We start from the raw sequence: 21,113 nt of genomic DNA, 5'->3' as shown, positions 1-21,113 counted from the left end.
GCAGCATTGAGAGAGTTTGTTAAACGATTAAACCTGAGACTCTGATGTCTGAAGGTGGCTAGGATTCCGATGTTGATGTTTACGGGTTCCGGTAAGCCATCTAGCGCAAGATCAGCCGTGATCTCGTTTTCCGATCTGAGCGAAGACAAAAAGACGATCAGATAATTTGAACTTTTTATACGTACCTTGATCTCAGTTCGGAGCGGCAAAATGGCGATAAGCCACCACAGCCAAGCGGGGCCGTCGGGAGTTCTCCACCAAGTCTCGTCCATTTGCGGCATGTTACCGAAAGCGGAAACGATTTCCGAGTAGACCGTCTCGTGCATGCTGTTGAGCCAGCTCAACGCCTTGTAGCATATGTGTACGGCGGTTACCCGCAAATCGCATATCTGGATCGAGTCCTCGGGTATCAGATCGGTGATCACCTGGACGCGTGCGATGTCGTAACTGAAATTTTTGTGTTATTGTATCAATTTTGACAGTATGGTAGTGCAAGGTAAAGGGGGAAGAGGTCGACCAAAGAAGACATGGATGGAGTGTGTGATTGACGATATGAGAGACAGAGGAGTGAGTGTTGAGATGACAGCTGATAGAAGAGAATGGAAGAGAAAAATAACTTGTGCCGAAACCACCTAGTGGGATAAGGTAGAGAAAAAGAAGAGTATCAATTTTGACAGTCTTAACTCTTAGAACTTAGTCGATAGATCGACTTTCTCTTAATAAGTATAAAGCGGGGAGCGTCGGAATATCGACGATTGCGCGGTTTGATTATAGTTATTAGATATCGACCTATACGGACGTGTTTAGCACGCGCATATACTATATAGATTTTAATCAGTTAATAAGATTTATAAATATCCATTTAAAATTATTTTACATTGAATTTAGCATACTTTTTTCAAAAACTCCTTTAGCAATTTCTGCAAAATATCTGAAAATAAGCCCAGCACTAAAAGGGTTAATATGAAATTCGATAACGTCTAATTTATTACTGGCAAGTGATATTATTACGTCATAATTCATGATGTCCATAATAATAGGGTTCACTACCTACCTGTTTAAAATTAGTCAGGACTAAGATATTCCTTTTTTTTTTAATAAATGGTTCCAACGCCTTAGGAATTCATTTTGCCAATGCCACAGTATAAACAAACCGGTACTTAGAGATTTTTTTTTTTTATCTAATTACTAATAAAATTTTCTTATATTATTATGTATATAGTAGTAGTGTTTGAAATGAAAACCATATTTTTTCTAAATATTCGATAGTGAATTTCTTACCCATCACGGACTCCAGTTTCGAGCACTCTGAATCTTGAGACGCCTACAGTCGACAATATCGATCGGCCGTCCTCCATATGAATGCAATCGCAAACTTGCAAAATCTAAATTTTAATAGACAAATCTTTTTTTAATATAAAGTTATTTCTAAAGTTATTTCTAACGCCGAACTCCTTAACCGTGTCATTCGTGTTTATTTACTTGCATGCAATGTACAACGAACTTAAAACTAAATGTTGCGCAGAATCTATGAGGGCGGAGAATGGCAGTGTGTTGTATTCGCCTTACATTGCCGCTCCACAAAATATTAATTTATTAAAAAACTGCAAGTATCTATGCTTAGTTCGATAAATGAATAATCTACTTTTGTGCAAGAAATTTGTAATTTGTTCCTATTTCGGCATTGAAAATCCTTCAAATAATCCAATGCTGGGCGATTTGTCCTTGTCGTTAATTATCAAGACTTAAGATTGTTTGGCAAAACTTAACGAATATGAAATACCAGACTATCAATAAGCTTCATTTGTTCACACTCAAACAAACTATCGAGAACTTAAGTGCAATATACGAACGACAATATAACATATAAAGGCTTTGTGTTGAATTACCGTGCCATATTCTGATCCGCCGCCATTCCTCTCACAGGCCACCATTCCGAATTTACGTGTTTCCGACTCCAGCACACGACGTACCATTAAACGGTAGCGCGGATCAAAAATAAACAAGGGACACGGAATCCTGTACACAAAAAACATACATCTTTTGTTTTACTATGTTTGGGCAATGAAAATAGAAGGAAAAAAGAGTTAAATGAGGCGACCGTGCGGTATGAATTATAAGTCGCACTAGGGTAGTAACGAAGATATAGTAACTAACTTTCTTATTATTATCTATTATATTTATCGTAGTGAATTTTTACAAAAAAAAAAAAACACATAATTCGAATGTAATTTATAAGGACTAGTGTTTTATATCTATATTTAATTTAAACAAAACAGTAATTAATTTAAAACCTCACGCTAGACTTGAATTTTTGAACATAGCTTAGAGACGAATGACTTTACCAGAAAGTTGGAGAAAGAATAATTTCATTACCTATTACTTACTAAAAAAAATAGTACAATAAATATGATCAACGTTACTACTACTAAACCAATAGACGTGAAATTATTTAAATATAAAACCTAAATTTTAATCACAGCGCCATCTACTAGAGCGAATTATAAATCTATAAAAGCGAAATCTTCGTCAATTCTAAACTTGAAATTTTTATTTATTTATTTTTTATTTATTAGATGGGTGGATGAGCTCACAGCCCACCTGGTGTTAAGTGGTTACTGGAGCCAATAGACATCCACAACGTAAATGCGCCACCCACCTTGAGATATAAGTTCTAAGGTCTCAAGTATAGTTATTCCTTTGCGTGTTACTTTTTTTAATAGTACTTACGATGGATAGGCGACGGTGCATATAAAAATCGGCATCACGTTTGGGTCCGGTGGTGGGGGTGGTCTCAAAGCACCGACCGAAGCGAGCATAGCACGAATAAATATGGTTCCACCAGTCTAAAGGGGAAACAAGAAATATTCATTTCAATTATTTTGTTTTTTATTACAAAGCCATCAAGGTTTGGAGTTCGCGTCTTAAAGTGGAATTCACGTTGCGATGCCTATGAATACGTTTATTGTTTTAGTGCAATAAAAACACCAGTAAATCTTATGTAAGACCTACTTATAGTTGATAATATTGTCTTGAATTTTATATTCTACATTACAAGAAAGAATTTTTAATTATATTTTAATTTAATAAAAAAAAATGCACTATAAAACTGCATTCCGAATCCTCGATAAAATCATGTGAAAGTGCTTGTAAGGTCTCTACATTAATGATAACTTATCGTTTATATGCATGAACTGAACAAGTGACCTCGTCTGATCAATTATCTTAAAGAACTGTTAATTTAAATCATGAATACGGTGCCTTATGTATCTGAATCGAGTAATGAATATAAGAGTGTGTCAGTACATACTGTGGATAAGTCGAAGTCATTCAACGGCCGCAGACACAAAGCGCACTTTATGTTGTAGTCCATGGACCTTTCAACGCAGGTGCGGCAGTAGGTGTGGCCGCACGGAGTGGTCACCGGATCCACTAGTGTGGAGCAGCACAATACGCAGTTGATATCTGAAGACTTCAGCCAACTACTGGCGGCCTCTTTGCGAACAGCTCTGAACAGTACGCGCGTAAGGCGACGACCGTTTCTATTCTGTATCAGTACAGCTATAGCCTGCAATAAATATTGAATTAGCAACGGCTAGCATCCATAACCTTTACTTGTGGTAAGACCTCTTCGGAGTCCGCACGGTTAGGTACCGCCACCCCGCCTATTTCTGCCGTGAAACAGTAATGCGTTTCGGTTTGAAGGGTGGGGCAGCCGTTGTAACTATTCTTGAGACCTTAGAACTTATATCTCAAGGTGGATGGCGCATTTACGTTGTAGATGTCTATGGACTCAAGTAACCACTGAACACCATGTGAGCTGTGAGCTCGTCCACCCATGTAGGAAATACAAAAACAACTTAGCAGTTAACACGCCCTATATATTCGTATAGATATGACATGAGCGCACTAAATTTTTGAATGCGAAGAGCTTAGAGGAATCGTTCTAAAATACAATGAAGAGTTTAACTTCATGTTTCGGCATTCTAGTTACGTCTATGAGCTCCGATGAACACGTAAAAACAAAAGCCCATCTTAGAACAAAAAAGATAATCAGTAATAATACCAATATCGATTTATTTCGTTTGAGAATGCTGTTTTTATAGGTCCACAATCGTATAAACCATGAATACCAAAATTTATTTCAAACGTAGTCCTAGTTTTGTCTATGTAAATTAAATGAAGAGCGACACGTTTCTAGGAATCAGTGTATTTCATATACAGTCAAACCTGGGTAAGTGAGAAAACTCTATAAGTGAGAGTAATAGCCAGGACCCGTCGTTTTAAGCTCCCAAAACCTCTATTAGCGAGAAACAGAAACCTCTGTAAGAGAGAGTCGTTTTACCCTCATGGACCTCCGTAAGTGAGACTGTTACTTATCTATACCTCTATAAGCGACAGTCGAGCTTTTTTAGTTATATTATTTAGGAGAAACAAATACCTGTGTACCGTCCTGTTTGTCGGACTTACTCAGTTTATAGTTAGTCAATTGCGAAGGAAAGTTTTGTTCTGCATCTTGTCAAAACGGAAAATTAAAGTACTGTCATTAAGTGATAAACTTAAAATAGTGAATGCATTTGAATCCAGAAAATCGCGAAATGAAATTCAGAGGGTGCATTAGCAAGAAACTCGGGTTAGTGAGAACCCTCTCTCTATAAGCGAGAATGAGATTGTGCTCCCTTGAACTCTCGCTTATCCAGGTTTGACTGTAAATAGTTTAGCGGCACTGAATGAATAGTATAAAGAAGGGGCGAGTGTTTATATTTACCTGTGTGAGTAAAACACGTGCTTGTCTCGCGTACGACTCGCTAGATGCCGCTATGTGCGCCAAATGAGGCGCGGCGTCACGGTAGCGCCCCATCGTGAAGAGTTTACGCGCGAACTGATAACGAATCTAGAAAATTAACAAGAAATTATTAAAAAAAGTATATATACATAATACATATCGACGCTTGAAAGGCAAACGTGACTAAGCGACATTAACTGCTTTATACATAAATTATAGGCAATAACTATATTCGATGCGCAAAAAAAATATATTTCTAGGTCTATTAAAATCATTTAATTTTCAATCCTACAGCTAGATTCGTTAAGATTGAATTTTTTCAGGTATTTCAACTTTAAATTAGTCTACTGTAAAGTTCACGTATTGTCGCTTAGTCACGTTTGCCTTTCAAGCGTCGATATGTTTATACTTAAATTCGTATTATGCAATCTAAGCCTGTAATTTCGAGCTTCAGTTCTGTGTGCTTGGTACAAGTTTTATAACTTCTTGACCGCGTAAAAGTTAGCTCAAATTTGTACGGAATTGGAACAGTGCCCCTAGCGGCAAACATAGAACTTAGAAGTTATAATTTTTTTCTCTTCTTATTCGTTAACTTACCCGTACTACACATCCGTGAGCTCACGGGCTCAACCCGAGAGAATTTGCTAACATTAGCCCTAGCAAGAGCAGTGCTTCGCAGAAACTACCACCGAATCGAAATTGGAGCCCACTGAGAAAATCCGGCGAGAAACTCAGTGGGTTGTGTCTATGGGTTAGTTCGCTTGTCGTAAGAGTTCGATAAGGACGGTGACCGGTGCACGAGGGTCCTAAAAGCACCGAGACTGAATCCGGGGGATGCGACAAGACATGTTTCGTGCGACGACGGTTTTGCGTTCCCCGTTGCGGTCGGATAAGGGTAGAAGTTAAAACATTAAAAACCTCGCACTAAGCACACTGTCGTTTCGCACCACTCTTAGTCCATGCTGTGCTTGTACTTTAATTTCTCAGTATTTTTAATGTCAATCAACAGTCATAAATCAAAAAGACATTTATGTCCTTGTTTGTAAACAGACTAAGCGTTGTTTGTAAAGCACCGAGAAATTATGGTCAAATAAATTTGTAGGTTATACCAAAGTGTTGGAAGACCACTCCCGATAAAGCAATAAATTATACACTTAATACACCAATCGTTTGTTAATCCAAGCGTTTACTTGACGTGTTAGTAAGTTCATACCGCAATTCATTTCTTGTTAAAAAAATTCATCTTTTTTCTTAGTAAAGAAGTTTAGTAGAACATTTTTAATATGCCCCTTTCACAGTTCAATATTCGAATGGTCATATTTATGAAAAGGGTTAAAGTGAACGAACTTTTTATTGTGATTGGATAAAATAAATTTCATAATGTATCCCATTGAATGCAGTTCACCAAGTTTCAGTTCGAAGGAATAAGAAAGGGCAGATGGAATCCAAAACTATAAGTAGCAGGCGTCTATCTAAAAGTGTTGCTCGGAATTGCAGCTATTAACGAAAAAGACGGAAAGTGCGCGACGAACAACGTATAATGAACGCTTCCGCAGTTGATAAGAGCATTTTAAATTCAACGTGGACGGTTAAAATTCAAAGTGCCCTAAAATTTATTTCTCTAAATTTCGAAACACTGTTTTAGCTGCAAAGAATGAGTCTATTTTCTATCTACTACCAATAGGTATTGCCTAATATTAAAATAGTTGACATATGGATAGAACAGGATTATAATTACGCTATCGCAAACACACAAGCCTATAGGGACATTTTGCGGAATTGAAAAACTTTGAGAGCCTGTGATCTCCCTAAACACAATGAGGAGATTTTAAAACAAACACTAAAAGATCAACTCTGAATTCTTACTTCAGGAATATTTTAACTGGTAAACTAAAGCATAATACATATTCGAAGCGCTAGAAGCTTCGATATCTTTACATTACATAATTACAATTGACCAACCACCCACCCAGTAATACACTCTAGATACTAGAAAGTCAACCGAACTGGTCATTATTTTTTTATCTTTATGCCCTTTGATACTGGGATTATCTTGAGAAAGGTAAAATGTATCTGACATTCAGTAATAACGAGCATTTTTTTCTTTTAATTTATGCAGATGCTCATTTTTATAGCGATAAAACAGTGTTTTTGTTGCAACTGTTATTATTTTCCAGACAAATGTTAATAGAATTGTCTAGAACGGCGCCAGTTGTAATTACATTGAAATCCTGACACCTCTTAGAGATTGGTTGAGCTGCCGACAATTTTGTAATTACTTTACTAGCACCCCAGACAGCCTGAGGAAATTGGCATACGGCTTCCGTTCAGATATGACGCGAACGATGTAAACGAAGACACTCTTAATATTTATTTATTTATTGCACACTAGTGCAATAAATTGGCACACTCAATATCAAAAGAAATCTTTATTAATGAACCAAGAGCAATGCAGAAAACGAAGTAGTAAATGCATTGGTTGATATAATAATCTATGTATATTTTTTAAAGGTTATTGAGATAATATTAATTTTAATACCTAAATATATAGATTTTTTATCGCTTAAATGGGTGGACGAGCTCACGGCCCACCTGGTGTTGAGGGGTTACCAGAGCCCATAGACATCTACAAAGCAAATGCCGTCACCCACCTTGAGACATGAATTCTAAGGTCTTCATTTTTACAGTACAGTACAGTTTTTATATACGTAAAAGATTCTACCAATTTAGCTGAAACCACTTGTCGACCTCTTAATTTAAACGCAGAACGAACAACGGCTACTCTGAGAAAACACGGCACAAGGAAAGAAAAACCGGCAATTTGTTAGAAGAACTTATAATAGTTATCTCATGACTAAAGTGAAAATACTGAAAGTAAGGACTCTGATGGAGGAAAAGGTAAAAACGTCTACAGAAAAAATAAAAAACGACTTCAACAAACAAAATTAGGATATTATCAATGAGGTCTAGTCTAATGAAATAAGCATTATTAAAAATGACTCAAAAATTATACCTCAAATTTTGTTAAAAATCAACATGAAATCCACCAGCTTTCAAATGAAAAGGACATCCATAAAATAGGTTTGCCTAGAAAGGTTTCTAAGATAACAAACATTTAAAAAAACAGTCGAATCGAGAGCTTCCTTTTGAGGTCGGTTAAAGAGTCATCAGTTAATTACAATATTATGTCAGACACGACATTGATTTCATTCAGGCTTTGACGTACTGACCGACAGTTTAAAACAATAACTTCTCTACTCTTTGTTTTTCATCTGTACGTGATTCACTTTATAAAGCTAATTGAATTGTAAATATGACCTACAGGCGGCCTAAGTCATGGTTGACATTACAAATTGTTCATTTTATGATTTTACATGTACATTTATGTAGTTCGTATTTACTGACAGGCCGAAACTTCAAATATACTCATTTAAGGAGTCGCCCCATGTGACTGTGATGGGTTAAAAATAGTTTTTTTTAATGACTTCTTAACACGTATAGAATTAGTTGATAAAGTTATTTACTAAAATCCTAACTCGTAGTCTCTATAATATGATCAAAAATAACATATCTAAAAATACTGAGTATTTCATTTATTTTCCTAAATTTTCAAGTGATTCTAGGTCATTATTCCATGCATTTAGGCTTCTAGATTAAAATGCTGTTGTTTTTATCTTTCAGATATGCTAATCAGTCGAAATCATTGAGAAAGTTAGAGTCCTTGTTTATGAAGCGGGTGTCTTCAGAGATATACAACTTCGGTTCTAATGAAGATTGAAATTTGAAATTTCTTTCATATAATTTTAAGAGAGCAATAAATAAATGATAAACAAAAACACAGCGATACCTTTTCATGGTTCCTCAAAAAAAAAAAACAGTCATAAGGGGCGACCTGCTTAAAGTGAAAATTTAGGCAATTCAAATAACTTTGATTTAAAAAACGTGCGGGAAATACATTGACCAGCTTCAAGAGTAAACCAAATCTTAACCAGAATCATTATGCAGTTTTCTTTGAACAGATATCGAATTTATAAATGCGTCTCATCTTAAGTTAGTTAATAGCCAGTTTACGTCTATAATTGTACTCCTTGATCATGTTGTGTTCTTAATGCTGTTGTATGGACGATGACGCATCAAGTTTTGATTACGGTTTAGAAAAAATATCGGGAACTCCTATGAATGCAATTGAAACAAGTAATGCCACTAAAATTTCGTATTTATATCGGGTATGACGAGTTAGGAGTATTTTCCAGAAATCTCGAAACGACAATTACTCATCTTCGTAAAATTATTTTCGTGTCAGTTAGGAACAAAAAATCTAGACAGGAAACGGAAGCGAAGCAGCCGCGAAGCAGAACGTCTAGGGAATTTCCTTCCCGCGATGAAATTTTCACTTTGTGCAGCATAATTGTATTTTCTTACCTGTAATGGAATTAGAATAGACGGTGAAAAGCTTATTTTCCTGTCTTTCGTTTTCAGCGAGCTGTTTAAGAGGGCTTTCAGGATGTGACGGTTCCGTTTCGATTTCCGCCATAAGACGTAGGACTTGTTGACTGTGAACAACACAATAAAATGGAAATTAATAATAATAATAATAATGTATATTGCCTTGCACTTGAACAAAACTAATATTGATCAATATCGAGATGTTTGTTCGGTTATTTCACTGTTCACTTTTTGGAAGATTTAGAGGAAATCAGTTTGATTTAATATTATTAGGTTATCTCTACTTGCAACGTTCACAACATTAACATTCCGGGTTTTGAAAATACTTATACAATCATTTTTCTAAGCTTAATAATTGTATATAATGATCTTCAAGCAACATAGACGACTAAAACTAATAGATTATGAAATTTTAGAACTTAAATATAGGTTAAAAGTTAAATGAACCGGCTTGTAAATTTCAATTGTTATATTCAAGCAGAAAATCATAATAACGGTCATGCGCCAACATAATGTGCGTAGTAAACTTTACATTAAAACATTGATTAGACCGATATCACGAATATTAGTAGCCAAATACATCTTGTGACATTTTGTTCGCATAGCTACATAATACTTATATAACTTAGCAATGAAGTCAGAGTTTGTGTTTAATTATGTAACCAGCTTGGCATTAGTTATGAGAGCAAGGCGTTGTGTCTTACATTCATGGTCACGTGCAAACACGCGATATTGTGTACAACGAAGAATTAATTTCATTCTCTTTTGTTGTTTGTGATGTTTTTCAATTTCTTTGTAGGTAAATTACGTTGTTAAATTAAATAATTTATAGCATAAAAAAAGGTTTATTCGAATACATTGTTTTAAATTACCTAAAAACCTATGTCCGTTAAGGTAAAATAAAAATAAAATCGATCCCACGCGCTGCCATCTTTGGTAACCTTCAAACTTCGCTTAAATCGCTCTACGCTTATACTGTGACCATTATTGAACAATTATTCAAGTTCGTTGTCGATGTAATTGACAAAGACATGAGCCTATCTCACTAGGGACATTAAACTATGGGTTTATGAACTTTCCATCGAAGGAGTGAGTACAAATGACATCGCACGGGTCACTAATTACCATATAATTAGCGCAGTTTGACGATTTTTTCTTGTTATATAAGTTGCATCAGCTTGTATAGAAATCGAGCCAAAAAATGAAGCAAGCTATTGCTTTTAGTGCTGTATTCACAGTAGAGATCTGGGTCCACTATTGTTTAGCAGTTACCGAAACGCATGAACTATTTTAACTCAAGTATTATATGAGTCGTCTATTATCAAAGGTGGCAATCTGTGCATTTGGACAAAAAATGTTATTGATATGTCAATACAGATTGATTTGAATATAATCGTCTCCTTCAAAGAATACGGTTCAAAACCTGCATTAAATAAAGGTTAATAGTTAACCTGTTATTTATCTAAGATGTCGTTCCGAAGAGTTTTGTGACTGCCAATGGAATACAAAGTCAATAATTCGTTTTTCTGATTTACCAATATTGTTCAAAAGTCAGATTGCCGGCTTTGATAATAGACGACTCATATGTAAGTATATACGTTGAATTATTAGGAAGGAGCTAGAAAAATCATTGCAACTATAAGAATAATAATTGTTGATTGATTTAAAAATGGTATACCCTATGTTTGCCAATAGAAAGTATTAGTTTGTTTTTTCGTTATTACTCGAAAATAATTTAATAATATTGCAAATAAAATTTATAAATAGAACATTTAGTCAATGTTTTCAACTTAGACGTGTGTAAGCATTTGTATTATCAGACGTCAGAATAATAGTCGTGGGAATCAATGATATTATTTGTTCTACTTCAGTTTAAATTAGATTTTCAAAGTTACAAATACTTTAGCTTAATTTGTCGCGGATGATGCTCTGTTGTCATTAAAATGCTAAAACATTTACCGGTTGATGGGCGTGTGTTGTGGTTGTAAGCTTATTGTTTTGTACAAACGGCGTCCAAGCGATAAAACCTTTTTATGCTTGCCCGCCATATGTCATGCATTCGTCTACTTATCCATGTCAATTTTTACTGGTGGTAGGACCTCTTGTGAGTCCGCACGGGTAGGTACCACCGCCCTGCCTATTCCTGCCGTGAAGCAGTAATGCGTTTCGGTTTGAAGGACAGGGCAGCCGTTATAACTACACTGAGACCTTAGAACTCATATCTCAAGGTGGGTGGCGCATTTACGTTGTAGATGTCTAAATGCTCCAGTAACCACTTAACACCAGGTGAGCTCGTCCACACATCTAAACGGTTTGCTTAGGATTCGTTCGGACGTAAAATCAAGCAGCACAGACAAATCAAGAAACCTAATAAATACGGGTGAATTTAAAAAAAAAAAATGCTATCTTACGTAGGTTCTTATCTCTCCTAACAATCAAATGTGTACAGTAACATAATATACAGCAAGGTGTTATTGTTTTCGTTATACGAAATAAAACTATATAGTGAGGACATGAGGTATGTATATACTTCGTTTGGGCGCCAACTACAATTCTTTCCAGAGCGAATACGACATTGTTTGTTTTATAAATCGATATACCTATCTGAGGCCGTCAGCGCAAAATTGGCCTAAGCTTACCTTAGTTAGTATGGAGATAATGAGTTTTGAATTTACCTTTACAATACTTCGTAGGCAATAAAATATGCGCTAAAATGATGTTTAAAAAGTCATCTGTTATCTATGGATGAAACTAGGGATAGGCCGATTTTTCATCAAAATTTATTAGGTTTTAAATAAATTGCAATATATAAGCACGAATATGAATCTTAAGTTGGGCCACTTTTGCGCTGACTGCCTCATTTAACGCAAGCAAAATTGTTATTGTCGTCCCTTGCAAAGTTCTGATAAATTGCTGTTTTTTTTAATCATATAATATTTACCTTTTTGTTATAGGACCATCAACATTGATAACGTGTTTATGTAACTATCATTTCCTCTGGTACTGATATCGTTCATGGGGGCAGTCTTGTCGCAATAACATGGTTGAACCATAAAAGATAATAATGTATTACTGTTAATTATTCGTAATGCACGTTTTATTATTTATTTTTACTGCACTGTTATTCATTCAAGGTGTAATAAGCCAGAAGGAAATCTTATGTGTTTGTATATTGTATAGAGCAGCACTTCCCAACCTTTTTTCTTTCGTATACCTCGTAATCAAATTGTTCATTTATTGGTACGCCTCCCTTGATAACTTCCTATGCATAAAATTAGTCTTGTTTCTCTTAAGTTCTATCGGACGGTCGGTTCCTATTAAGTAAGCTATTGGTTATACGGTTCATTTTATACAACATTTTGTAGACATAATAAGAATGTTTATATAAATTAACTGTTTTACCTTAAATTATTTTCACGGGGGTCCCGATGGGGACCCGCGTACTCCAAGTGGCATGCGTATCACAGATTGGGAATCGCTGGTACTGAGTAATAAGAGTAGATAAAGATACTGTGGGTAGTTAGCAAACTTTTTTAAGTATAGACATATCTAGCATGTAATCACGAAGGACTTAGCATCGAAGGTACAGTACGTGCATTAAAATCTGAACTAAATATTCCATTTATTAAATGCTGATTTTAAGTGGTTAGGTTAGGTTAAGTACGCTCTTTATTTTTTCCACGAAGCAGCAGATGAATTTACTATGTCTTCATTGGATTAAAATCTTACCGAAGCGTATAGTTTTTAATCCTTTAAAAACACTCATTAAAAATATTTACACGGGTAAAGTGTTAACTGGATTAATATTAGCTTGAACGGTGCAAATTACATTAATCCCAGACTTTCACAGAAAAACACGGTACAGCGTGTGTAACCAGCTCAAGCAAAAACATTATTCATTTATTAAGTTATAAGCATAAATCTATGAATCGACGGCTTATGATTGGATCTATTTTGTAGTGGGGTACAGCAATTTGGCGTCATGTTTCGGTTTGCAGGGTGGAATGTGACCACTGCAGACCTAGCCGAAGACGGGCGCGCCCTAGATATCTAGTATTCAATTTAAGTAATATTCATAATTTAATACTTCGGTATTGTATCAAAAAGCACTAACAAGGTAAAACAGTTATCGTATGGTTAAGGGAAACCTGCGATTGAAAACTAACATCACAATTATGTTTTGTTTAAAATTGTTAATAAGTAGGTCGGTAGGTACGACCACGCTATGACTATCCGCTAAATGCATGAAAAATACCTATATCTATATATTAATACGTGAAGCAAAAACTTTGTACCCCTTTTTACGAAAATTGTGCGGACGGAGGAGTATGAAATTTTCCTCAGTTATAGAGAATATAGAGAAGGAGTGCAGAATGTAAATACTGTTTTAAGTGATGCATAAAAAGTACATTAAATCAATAAAAAAACATTACACACACAACACGCATGCATACTATTTGACTATATTGTCAAACTTTTCTTATTGCTTTTAGTCTGTGTTCAAATTGAGAATAGATTAAATAATATTTGTGTAAAGTGTAGTCTTGGCGAAAAATGTGATTATAGAAGTACGTGTATAATAAATAATCTTTGACTGTTTGACAATAGAATCATAATAGTGTACAAACTTATAATTTCAATTAATTAAAGTCGAATTTCGACTACTGCGGGACCACTGGTATTTAAAAAAATAGTTTCACAAAAGTTTTATCACAATGCGATGGATGCGCAGCGCGTAAATTACGAACAAACAGAAATACATTGATTTATATATTTCCAGTCTCTTTAATGCTGAGTTAGCTTTATGTTGCTTCGGGTTTTTTTTTCATTGCCTTTATCGGAAAACGAGCATACGGTCCACCTGATGGTGAATGGTTACCGTCGCCCATGGCCGTCAGCAATACCAAGGACAGAGCCAAGCCGCTGCCTATCAAAATTACGTGGCGTCACGTGGCGATATAAATTACTTGGTGGCGATTTCAATTAGATAGACCATGATTTTATACAAATGTTCACAACAGATAATCTGTAATTTCTATATGATGTCTGTTTAAAAATACCTTCATCTCATGGCGACCCATTATATATTACTTTAGTACCGTTACTTTAGTACATTAAGTTGTTTTTTGTAAGAAAAAGCCATACTTTGGTTTTACCTATAGCCGAAGAAGAATAACATTAAAGAGAGACATAACGGTCTTCATAATCTTCAAACAGAAAGGCGTGATTACTTCACGGCACAAATAAGTAAGATGGAGCTGTCTACACTAGCAGAGAATACCACCAAATAATCTTTATGCAGATTTAAAAAAATAAAACGGATTTATTTTCTAATTCTAATTTTCTTTATATTTATTTTATGTACAGTAAAGTGTACTCTCTCTCTCTCTCTCTTTCTCTCTCTCTAATTCTTTGTAAGAATAAATTCATGGTGGACAGCGAGACCTATATTCCGAGCCGATGTAACCTGCGACCCGGGCGGTGCGGCGTGGCGTTCTCCATTGCATCGCCGACAATGTTGTTACATAACGGCAATGTAACAAACAAATGGCCGATTTACATAATAGCCTTGTCGGTGTGCGATCATTACTGCAAACGCCTACGCCACGAATCAGCTTAACGGGATTTCTATTCACTAGGATAAGATTTAACCTAAGTTTAAAACATTTTTCGAGGAATACAGTATTAATGAATCAATACTAACATCCCGTAATATTGTCGTGTTTTCTTTTATTACATAATTTTATAGAATGTAAAAAACTGATAAAAAAAATATATATTCTATTGACGTACTGAGTTTATGCAACTGATGTAGTAACTATAATATTTATTACTTTACTGTTCGCACAGCGATGTCAGCAAGGGGCTCTTAATTTCTTCTAGCAGTCAGCAATATGACGTTCCCATAGAGTATCATGTGTCCCCACCATGAGAGGCCCATTCAGAATACAAGCATAGGCATTTATAGTAACACAACACCGTATCCGTTCTAAGCTGATAAAATACTTTCAACGATACGATAATTATGTCAACGTAAGTAAAACTTCATGGGAAAGTTACTTTACTATAATAAATATCTCTACATTACGTTTTCGAACATTTATTAACAAGTCAATTCCATACTGTATTAAGATTTTTTCGCAATTCCACTTACTGTTCTGGATGTTTCCTTACGCAAACAAAAATAAGCGTTAAGAAAATGTGTAATTCCACAAATGAAATGTTTAAAGAGTCACTCTGGTCAAAATAATTGACATTAGAACTCCTTGGGTCTTATTGTGCTGGTAACCAAACATTTGCTGGTAGTATAGGTAAGATAAGGTGTCCAAGTTCCGCTTATTTCCGCTGGACTAATCAAGCAATCCAGTTTAAGGGATGGGACATTTAAAATAAATCATTTGAATTTAGACCACACGTCTCTCCGCGTGTTGGCATTCGGGTTTTGAGACATTACGGGCATCGGTAACTTAACATAAAGCATTACTTAAACAAAAAAAACAATATTATACATTTTCGACAAAGAAAATAATGTGTAAATGACAATGATATCTTTGTCAAGCCCCAAACAATTAAGCACGGAACATATGGTTTAGTTCCATGACGGAAAACATTTTCCGTTAGATTATATCTGATCTTGAATCTCGACAGGGCAAAATCGCCAATGCGCTTTTAAATTGCTGTTAGTTTTTTAATACTTATGTTATGTTAGTGTGTTAGTATATTATTTTAAGCCTATTGTAGCAAAGTTCGCAATAGCGTCGAGCGGATCAGTGGCAAATATATTTACATGAAAAAAATTATTTAAATATTAACTGTACCAAAAAAAACCCCGCAAATCTTCATATTGTTGGCGTACAAAGTATCGCATTATTAAGACAATGTAGCCATCCCCGATAGCTAAGTCTAAAAATAGCTTATTTATTATTACGATAAAGAAAACGCATACAAGTTATCGTATTATTGAAAAAAATACATGACAATCGAACTGAATGTATTTTATTATATATACTTTATTTTGTAATTTTATGTCATAAGCGTGTAGTGCGTTGCCAACTTGTATGTTGCCACACTTTCTTACGTCACACGGTTATATTACTTCGGTCTCCGAATATTAGCATTTACGAAACATTAACAAAACTGACTGAGGCATAATATGTTATACATAATAAAACATACTTTACCTCGCGAATCTGTTGAAGTTGACGGAGTTGGCATATGCGAGAATCTCGGCGAATCGTACCTGTTGATTTAAAAAAAAAAATGTTTGTCCACAGCGATTTCGATAAAAAAAGAAATAAAAAGTTATAATCTTATACCGTACCCTAAAGTTTTATTATGTAGCAGTATCTTCGCGGTTAGTTCTTGTATGAGTGTGTTGACATGCAAGTTCTCGGGCTGTGGTTCTCCGCAAGGACAATGGCCGTTTCCTTTGATACACCTAAAACGAGATCAAGCCTTGTAATTATATTCAATGAGCGCGCTGAATAGTGAAATTATAAGTAATTTTTACAATGTGTACAAAAAATTAAGGCACTATCTACACTTCAACACACGCTGTACTTACAGCTGGTATCTCATTTAATTAAACTAATTAATGTTCGTCCAGTGATTGAAATTCAACTGTAATCAATCACCGACGCCTCAAAATTTAGATTCGATTTATGTCATTTTTTTTAATAGGTCTACTTTTTTTCTTCAGGCACAGCAAATTTTTCTCTTTCATTCTCTTTTATCAGACACTTTTTTTTATTTGTTAGGTGGGTGGACCATCTCACAGCCCACCTGATGTTAAGTGGTTACTGGAGCCCATAGACATCCACAACGTAAATGCGCCACCCACTTTGAGATATAAGTTCTAAGGTCACAAGTTTAGTTACAGCGGTTGTCCCACCCTTCAAACCGAAACGCATTACTGCTTCACGGCAGAAATAGGAAGGGTGGTGGTAGGTACGTCATTTCAACACTCACTCCTCTCTCATTTTTTGAATAGATCATTTTGCCAAAAACAAATAATAAAACAGTAAAGTTAATCAATAGTTACTGAACAAAAACAAAAATATTTTCAGTCGACAAACAGAAAGAGAAAATGGTACTTATATATACATAGAATGTACTTTATCATGATGCTATTTCTGTGAACAAATGACATTGTTATTTAGTTAAGTTCCTTTTCACATGTACTAGCTTGTACAAAGCCGGAGTGTACTATTATCATATTATAACACAATATGTCACGGCGACCGGACGGTAGCGACGCGCAGTTTCACCCAACCGCTACTCTGATACGGAGGGCACAATGGCATCAACGTTGTGCTTAGTGCGTGTTTTTTGACGTTCTCGATAGCGTAAAAGTTAGCATAAATTTGTATGAAATGGAATCGTTTGCGTACGTTTGCCGCTAGGGGCGCTGTTCCAACTGCATACAAAATTGGGTTAACTTTTACGCTATCGCTTATCGAGAAAGTTAGTAAACTCGCACTAAGCACACGTGTTGACTAGTATATGCGCTAACAAACAAAAGTGCATATCAAATGCTCTAAAAACTTTTGCTTACTCCACAGAGCCTAAATTTTATTCTTCGTAGCAAAACACGTAATATAGACTGGTCCGGTATCTTCTTTCACTTGGATTGCGGATTTGACTATGACGTCTATGCAATACGAGTAGGGCTATTCCATTCGATTTTATAGTAAAGGATCCCGTCTTCGGTCCATGCCCATATTGCCCTAAGTCGTCGTGGGTTAAAGGATAAGACGTCCGGTGCATTCGTATCTAGCGATGTAACGGTGTTCGAAACCCGCAGGCGGGTACCAATTTTTCTAATGATGATTCGTATTTAACAAATGTTCACGATCGACTTCCACGGTGAAGGATTAACATCGTATAATAAAAATCAAACCCGGATAATTATAACTTGCGAAATTACTGGTGCTAGGACCTCTTGTGATTCCGTACGGGTAGGTACCACCACCCCGCCTATTTCTGCCGTGAAGCAGTAATGCGCTTTGGTTTGAAGGGCGGGGCAGCCGTTGTAACTATACTGACACCTTAGAACTTACATCTCAAGGTGGGTGGCGCATTTACGTTGTAAATGTCTATGGGCTCCAGTAACCACTTAACAGCAGGTGGGCTGGGAGCTCGTTCACACACTTAAGCAATTAACAAAAAAACTCTTGTGAGCGTTAGTTGATTGTAAGTCGTGTACATGTGAAAGGTACGAAGTATGACTGACAGTTTTTCTTTGCGTAATTCAAAACGATAAGGCTTCAGGGTGACATTAGGGTGACATCAAGGTTCATCTATACATATAAATAAAATTGGAGTGTCTGTTTGTAATATTGAAATAGCCTCTTTTTACTACATGCATATGAATATATATACGGTACATACACCAAAATAACATTTTTTAGAATTTTTGTCTGTCTGTCTGTTTGTTCCGGCTAATCTCTGGAACGACTGGACCGATTTTGAAGGGACTTTCACGGATGGGTAGCTGATGATATAAGGAGAAACTTAGGCTACTTTTTTTAGACTAGCTTCGCCCCGCGGCTTCACCCGCGGTTATTGGCATAACATCGCGGGACTCGGCTATCAATAATAAAATTTGATGTTTCCGAAGCAAAGCGAGTGCGGGTCGCTAGTTAACAATACATTTAATCAGACGTAACAATAGACGTATGAAAGATATTCGTTCATAAGACAAATCGTTATTATTTTACACAGAGCGGGTTTTTTTTTCTGTAACAAAGGTTCGGACAAAACACATTTTTCAGAATACTAATGAATCTCGCCCACACTTCATTGTGAATTTTGTTAAAATGACTATTCGCGACTTATTGTAGATGAAGATTATGTTTTCTAAGCCTTTCCTGAAGAGTCAACAATTGAACGAAGTAACAACTGGTTCGGAAAGACGACGTGTAAATACAAGCAAACAGACTTACACAATTATAAAAAACTGGACGATCGAATCATTCACTATGATTTCTAATTATTTGATTCGAATGAATTTTTATTACCTAGAAACTGCAATAGCTTCAGGAACTACAATAATACGTCTTTAAATCGATAGGCAGCCCTCTAATAGCGCAGTCTAGATTGTTGAGATACATTGTTTGACGTATACTTCATCAAGAACAATATATTTCAATTTCAAGAAAGTTGTAACTTGTTGTTATTACCAAGAATCGATTGCATTTTATGAACATGTTCGTGATTGTATTTATTTAATAGGTGTTCGTTATTTTCCACGAACTTCGACACCGGGGCGTGAAAAATAAGTCGATTTTATATGACTTTAATTTGTCGATGGTTTTTAACTAATTTAAAGAAGTCTAATGTTATAACGATTTTGTAGAAGTCACCCAGTGTGATTAATATAAAAACAAAATTTACTGTTTGAAAATATAAAAACGCGTCAGTCTAATAACCTGTAGGCGTATAATCGTTATTGTAATTTTAAAAAAAAATTGCTTACTTTGTGCATCTGGTGTGTCCGCATTTGCCAGTCACGGGAAGTACGGGCATCAGTTTGCAATCTATGCACCACAAATCTTGTTCCCTCAGTACTTTGTTGAAGCGCGCGTGCCTCACTACTTTATTTGTAATTTGTTTCACTACTTGTCCACAGCGACGCGACTCCAAGACGGACCTCAAACAAATCGGAGGCGCACTAAGCTCTTGTTCCGATCCTGTGCCAGAAGTGACGTTTCCGCCGTCAAACTTCGGCGTGGAGTTCTCAGATGAGGAATCTAAAGTGTAAGAGTGCGCAGATTGATCATCAGTATCCATTTTAAAGTTTTCATCTTGCAGATCGGGCTGTTTTTCTGGCTTCGGTAGGAAGCCGCAATGATCCATAGCTGAATGGTGAGCTAGTGCCGCCTGAGATTCGTCTATTTCGAATTGGCCCGATACAATCGTGGAGGTTACGACGTGTTGCTGTGGCGTCTCATAGGAATGAGTAGGAGGCATATCCGGAGGATCCCAAGAAGGTTCATCATCATCGAAGTTGTTTATTTGAAAGCTGTTAAGCATGTTGGAATCCGAACTGTCTTCCTCCAGATTTAATGCTTCTTGTGTCGTACGACTGTGTAATTGCAATCGAAACGGCAGTGACAACGTTATAGACTGATGAGCCAAAGCTAAAGGCATAATCGGCGAGTCTGGATGTATTGGCAAAATCCGCTCATCTTGAATGTGTACCTGTATCGAAAATAATGTATTTATTATACAATGTTATCAAAGTCGAAATAGAAATAATGTACTCCGAAACCGCGGGCCTTATTCGTTAATTATTTTTGTAACACTACGTGCATGCCGCTGGGTCCTTCCTTTTCGAGAACGGTTTCCTTACCTATACAGTTTAAGAAACATTCGTACAAATTAAAGGTTGCTCTCGCTCGTACATCAACAATTGACTCTCTTCAATTTCAACCACACAACATACTGATAGCTATAATACAAAGAAGAAATCTAGGAAAACGTGTTAATTGCACGTAATATTCTATTTTATCGCCACTGTTTTGTACAAGCGTAAGTAGTGTTGAACTTGGCCGAGAGCACGGCAACCGGTTGCAGCGCCGATAAACGTCGACTCCGACTCTTGAGTAAGCCCCAAACGCAGAGTCCATGACGGCAGACGGTATAGCGGTCATGTTATGCAACTAACGCGATAACCACGCGCCGAGTTACATGCGAAGTCCTATTATGACTGATCGATAAACGAATGTTCCGAAAAATACAGTATCCGGTTGAAACGATAATGTTGTTAACATAATGAAAAAAATTTAAACAGTTGGCGTTTTTATTGGCGTGTGTTATTCGGAGATATTACACATCAGGGCATTAAAACCACTACTCAACTTTGGAGCATTGGCAGGAC

At 36.1% G+C, this 21,113-nt stretch overlaps 1 protein-coding gene across 2 annotated transcripts in view; it reads right to left on the bottom strand.

Annotated features, from left to right (window-relative positions):
- Positions 1 to 21,113, bottom strand: part of LOC101735755 (uncharacterized) — a 39,917-nt gene that overhangs the window by 6,103 nt on the left and 12,701 nt on the right. For both annotated transcript variants that reach the window (XM_012693610.4, XM_021350342.3), the window contains exons 2-11: positions 19,710 to 20,434; positions 16,554 to 16,670; positions 16,414 to 16,472; positions 9,209 to 9,339; positions 4,769 to 4,894; positions 3,311 to 3,568; positions 2,731 to 2,846; positions 1,890 to 2,019; positions 1,282 to 1,385; positions 186 to 447 (exon numbers count right to left, since the gene is read on the bottom strand). In XM_012693610.4, coding sequence (XP_012549064.1) covers positions 186 to 447; positions 1,282 to 1,385; positions 1,890 to 2,019; positions 2,731 to 2,846; positions 3,311 to 3,568; positions 4,769 to 4,894; positions 9,209 to 9,339; positions 16,414 to 16,472; positions 16,554 to 16,670; positions 19,710 to 20,434 — 2,028 coding nt within the window. The remainder of the gene's footprint in view (positions 1 to 185; positions 448 to 1,281; positions 1,386 to 1,889; positions 2,020 to 2,730; positions 2,847 to 3,310; positions 3,569 to 4,768; positions 4,895 to 9,208; positions 9,340 to 16,413; positions 16,473 to 16,553; positions 16,671 to 19,709; positions 20,435 to 21,113) is intronic.

The sequence above is a fragment of the Bombyx mori genome, chromosome 1 (assembly GCF_030269925.1).
Source record: "Bombyx mori chromosome 1, ASM3026992v2".
NCBI classification, from domain to species: Eukaryota; Metazoa; Arthropoda; class Insecta; order Lepidoptera; family Bombycidae; genus Bombyx; species Bombyx mori.
The sequence above is the reverse complement of the archived record's forward strand: the minus strand, read 5'-3'. Positions and strand labels throughout refer to the sequence as shown.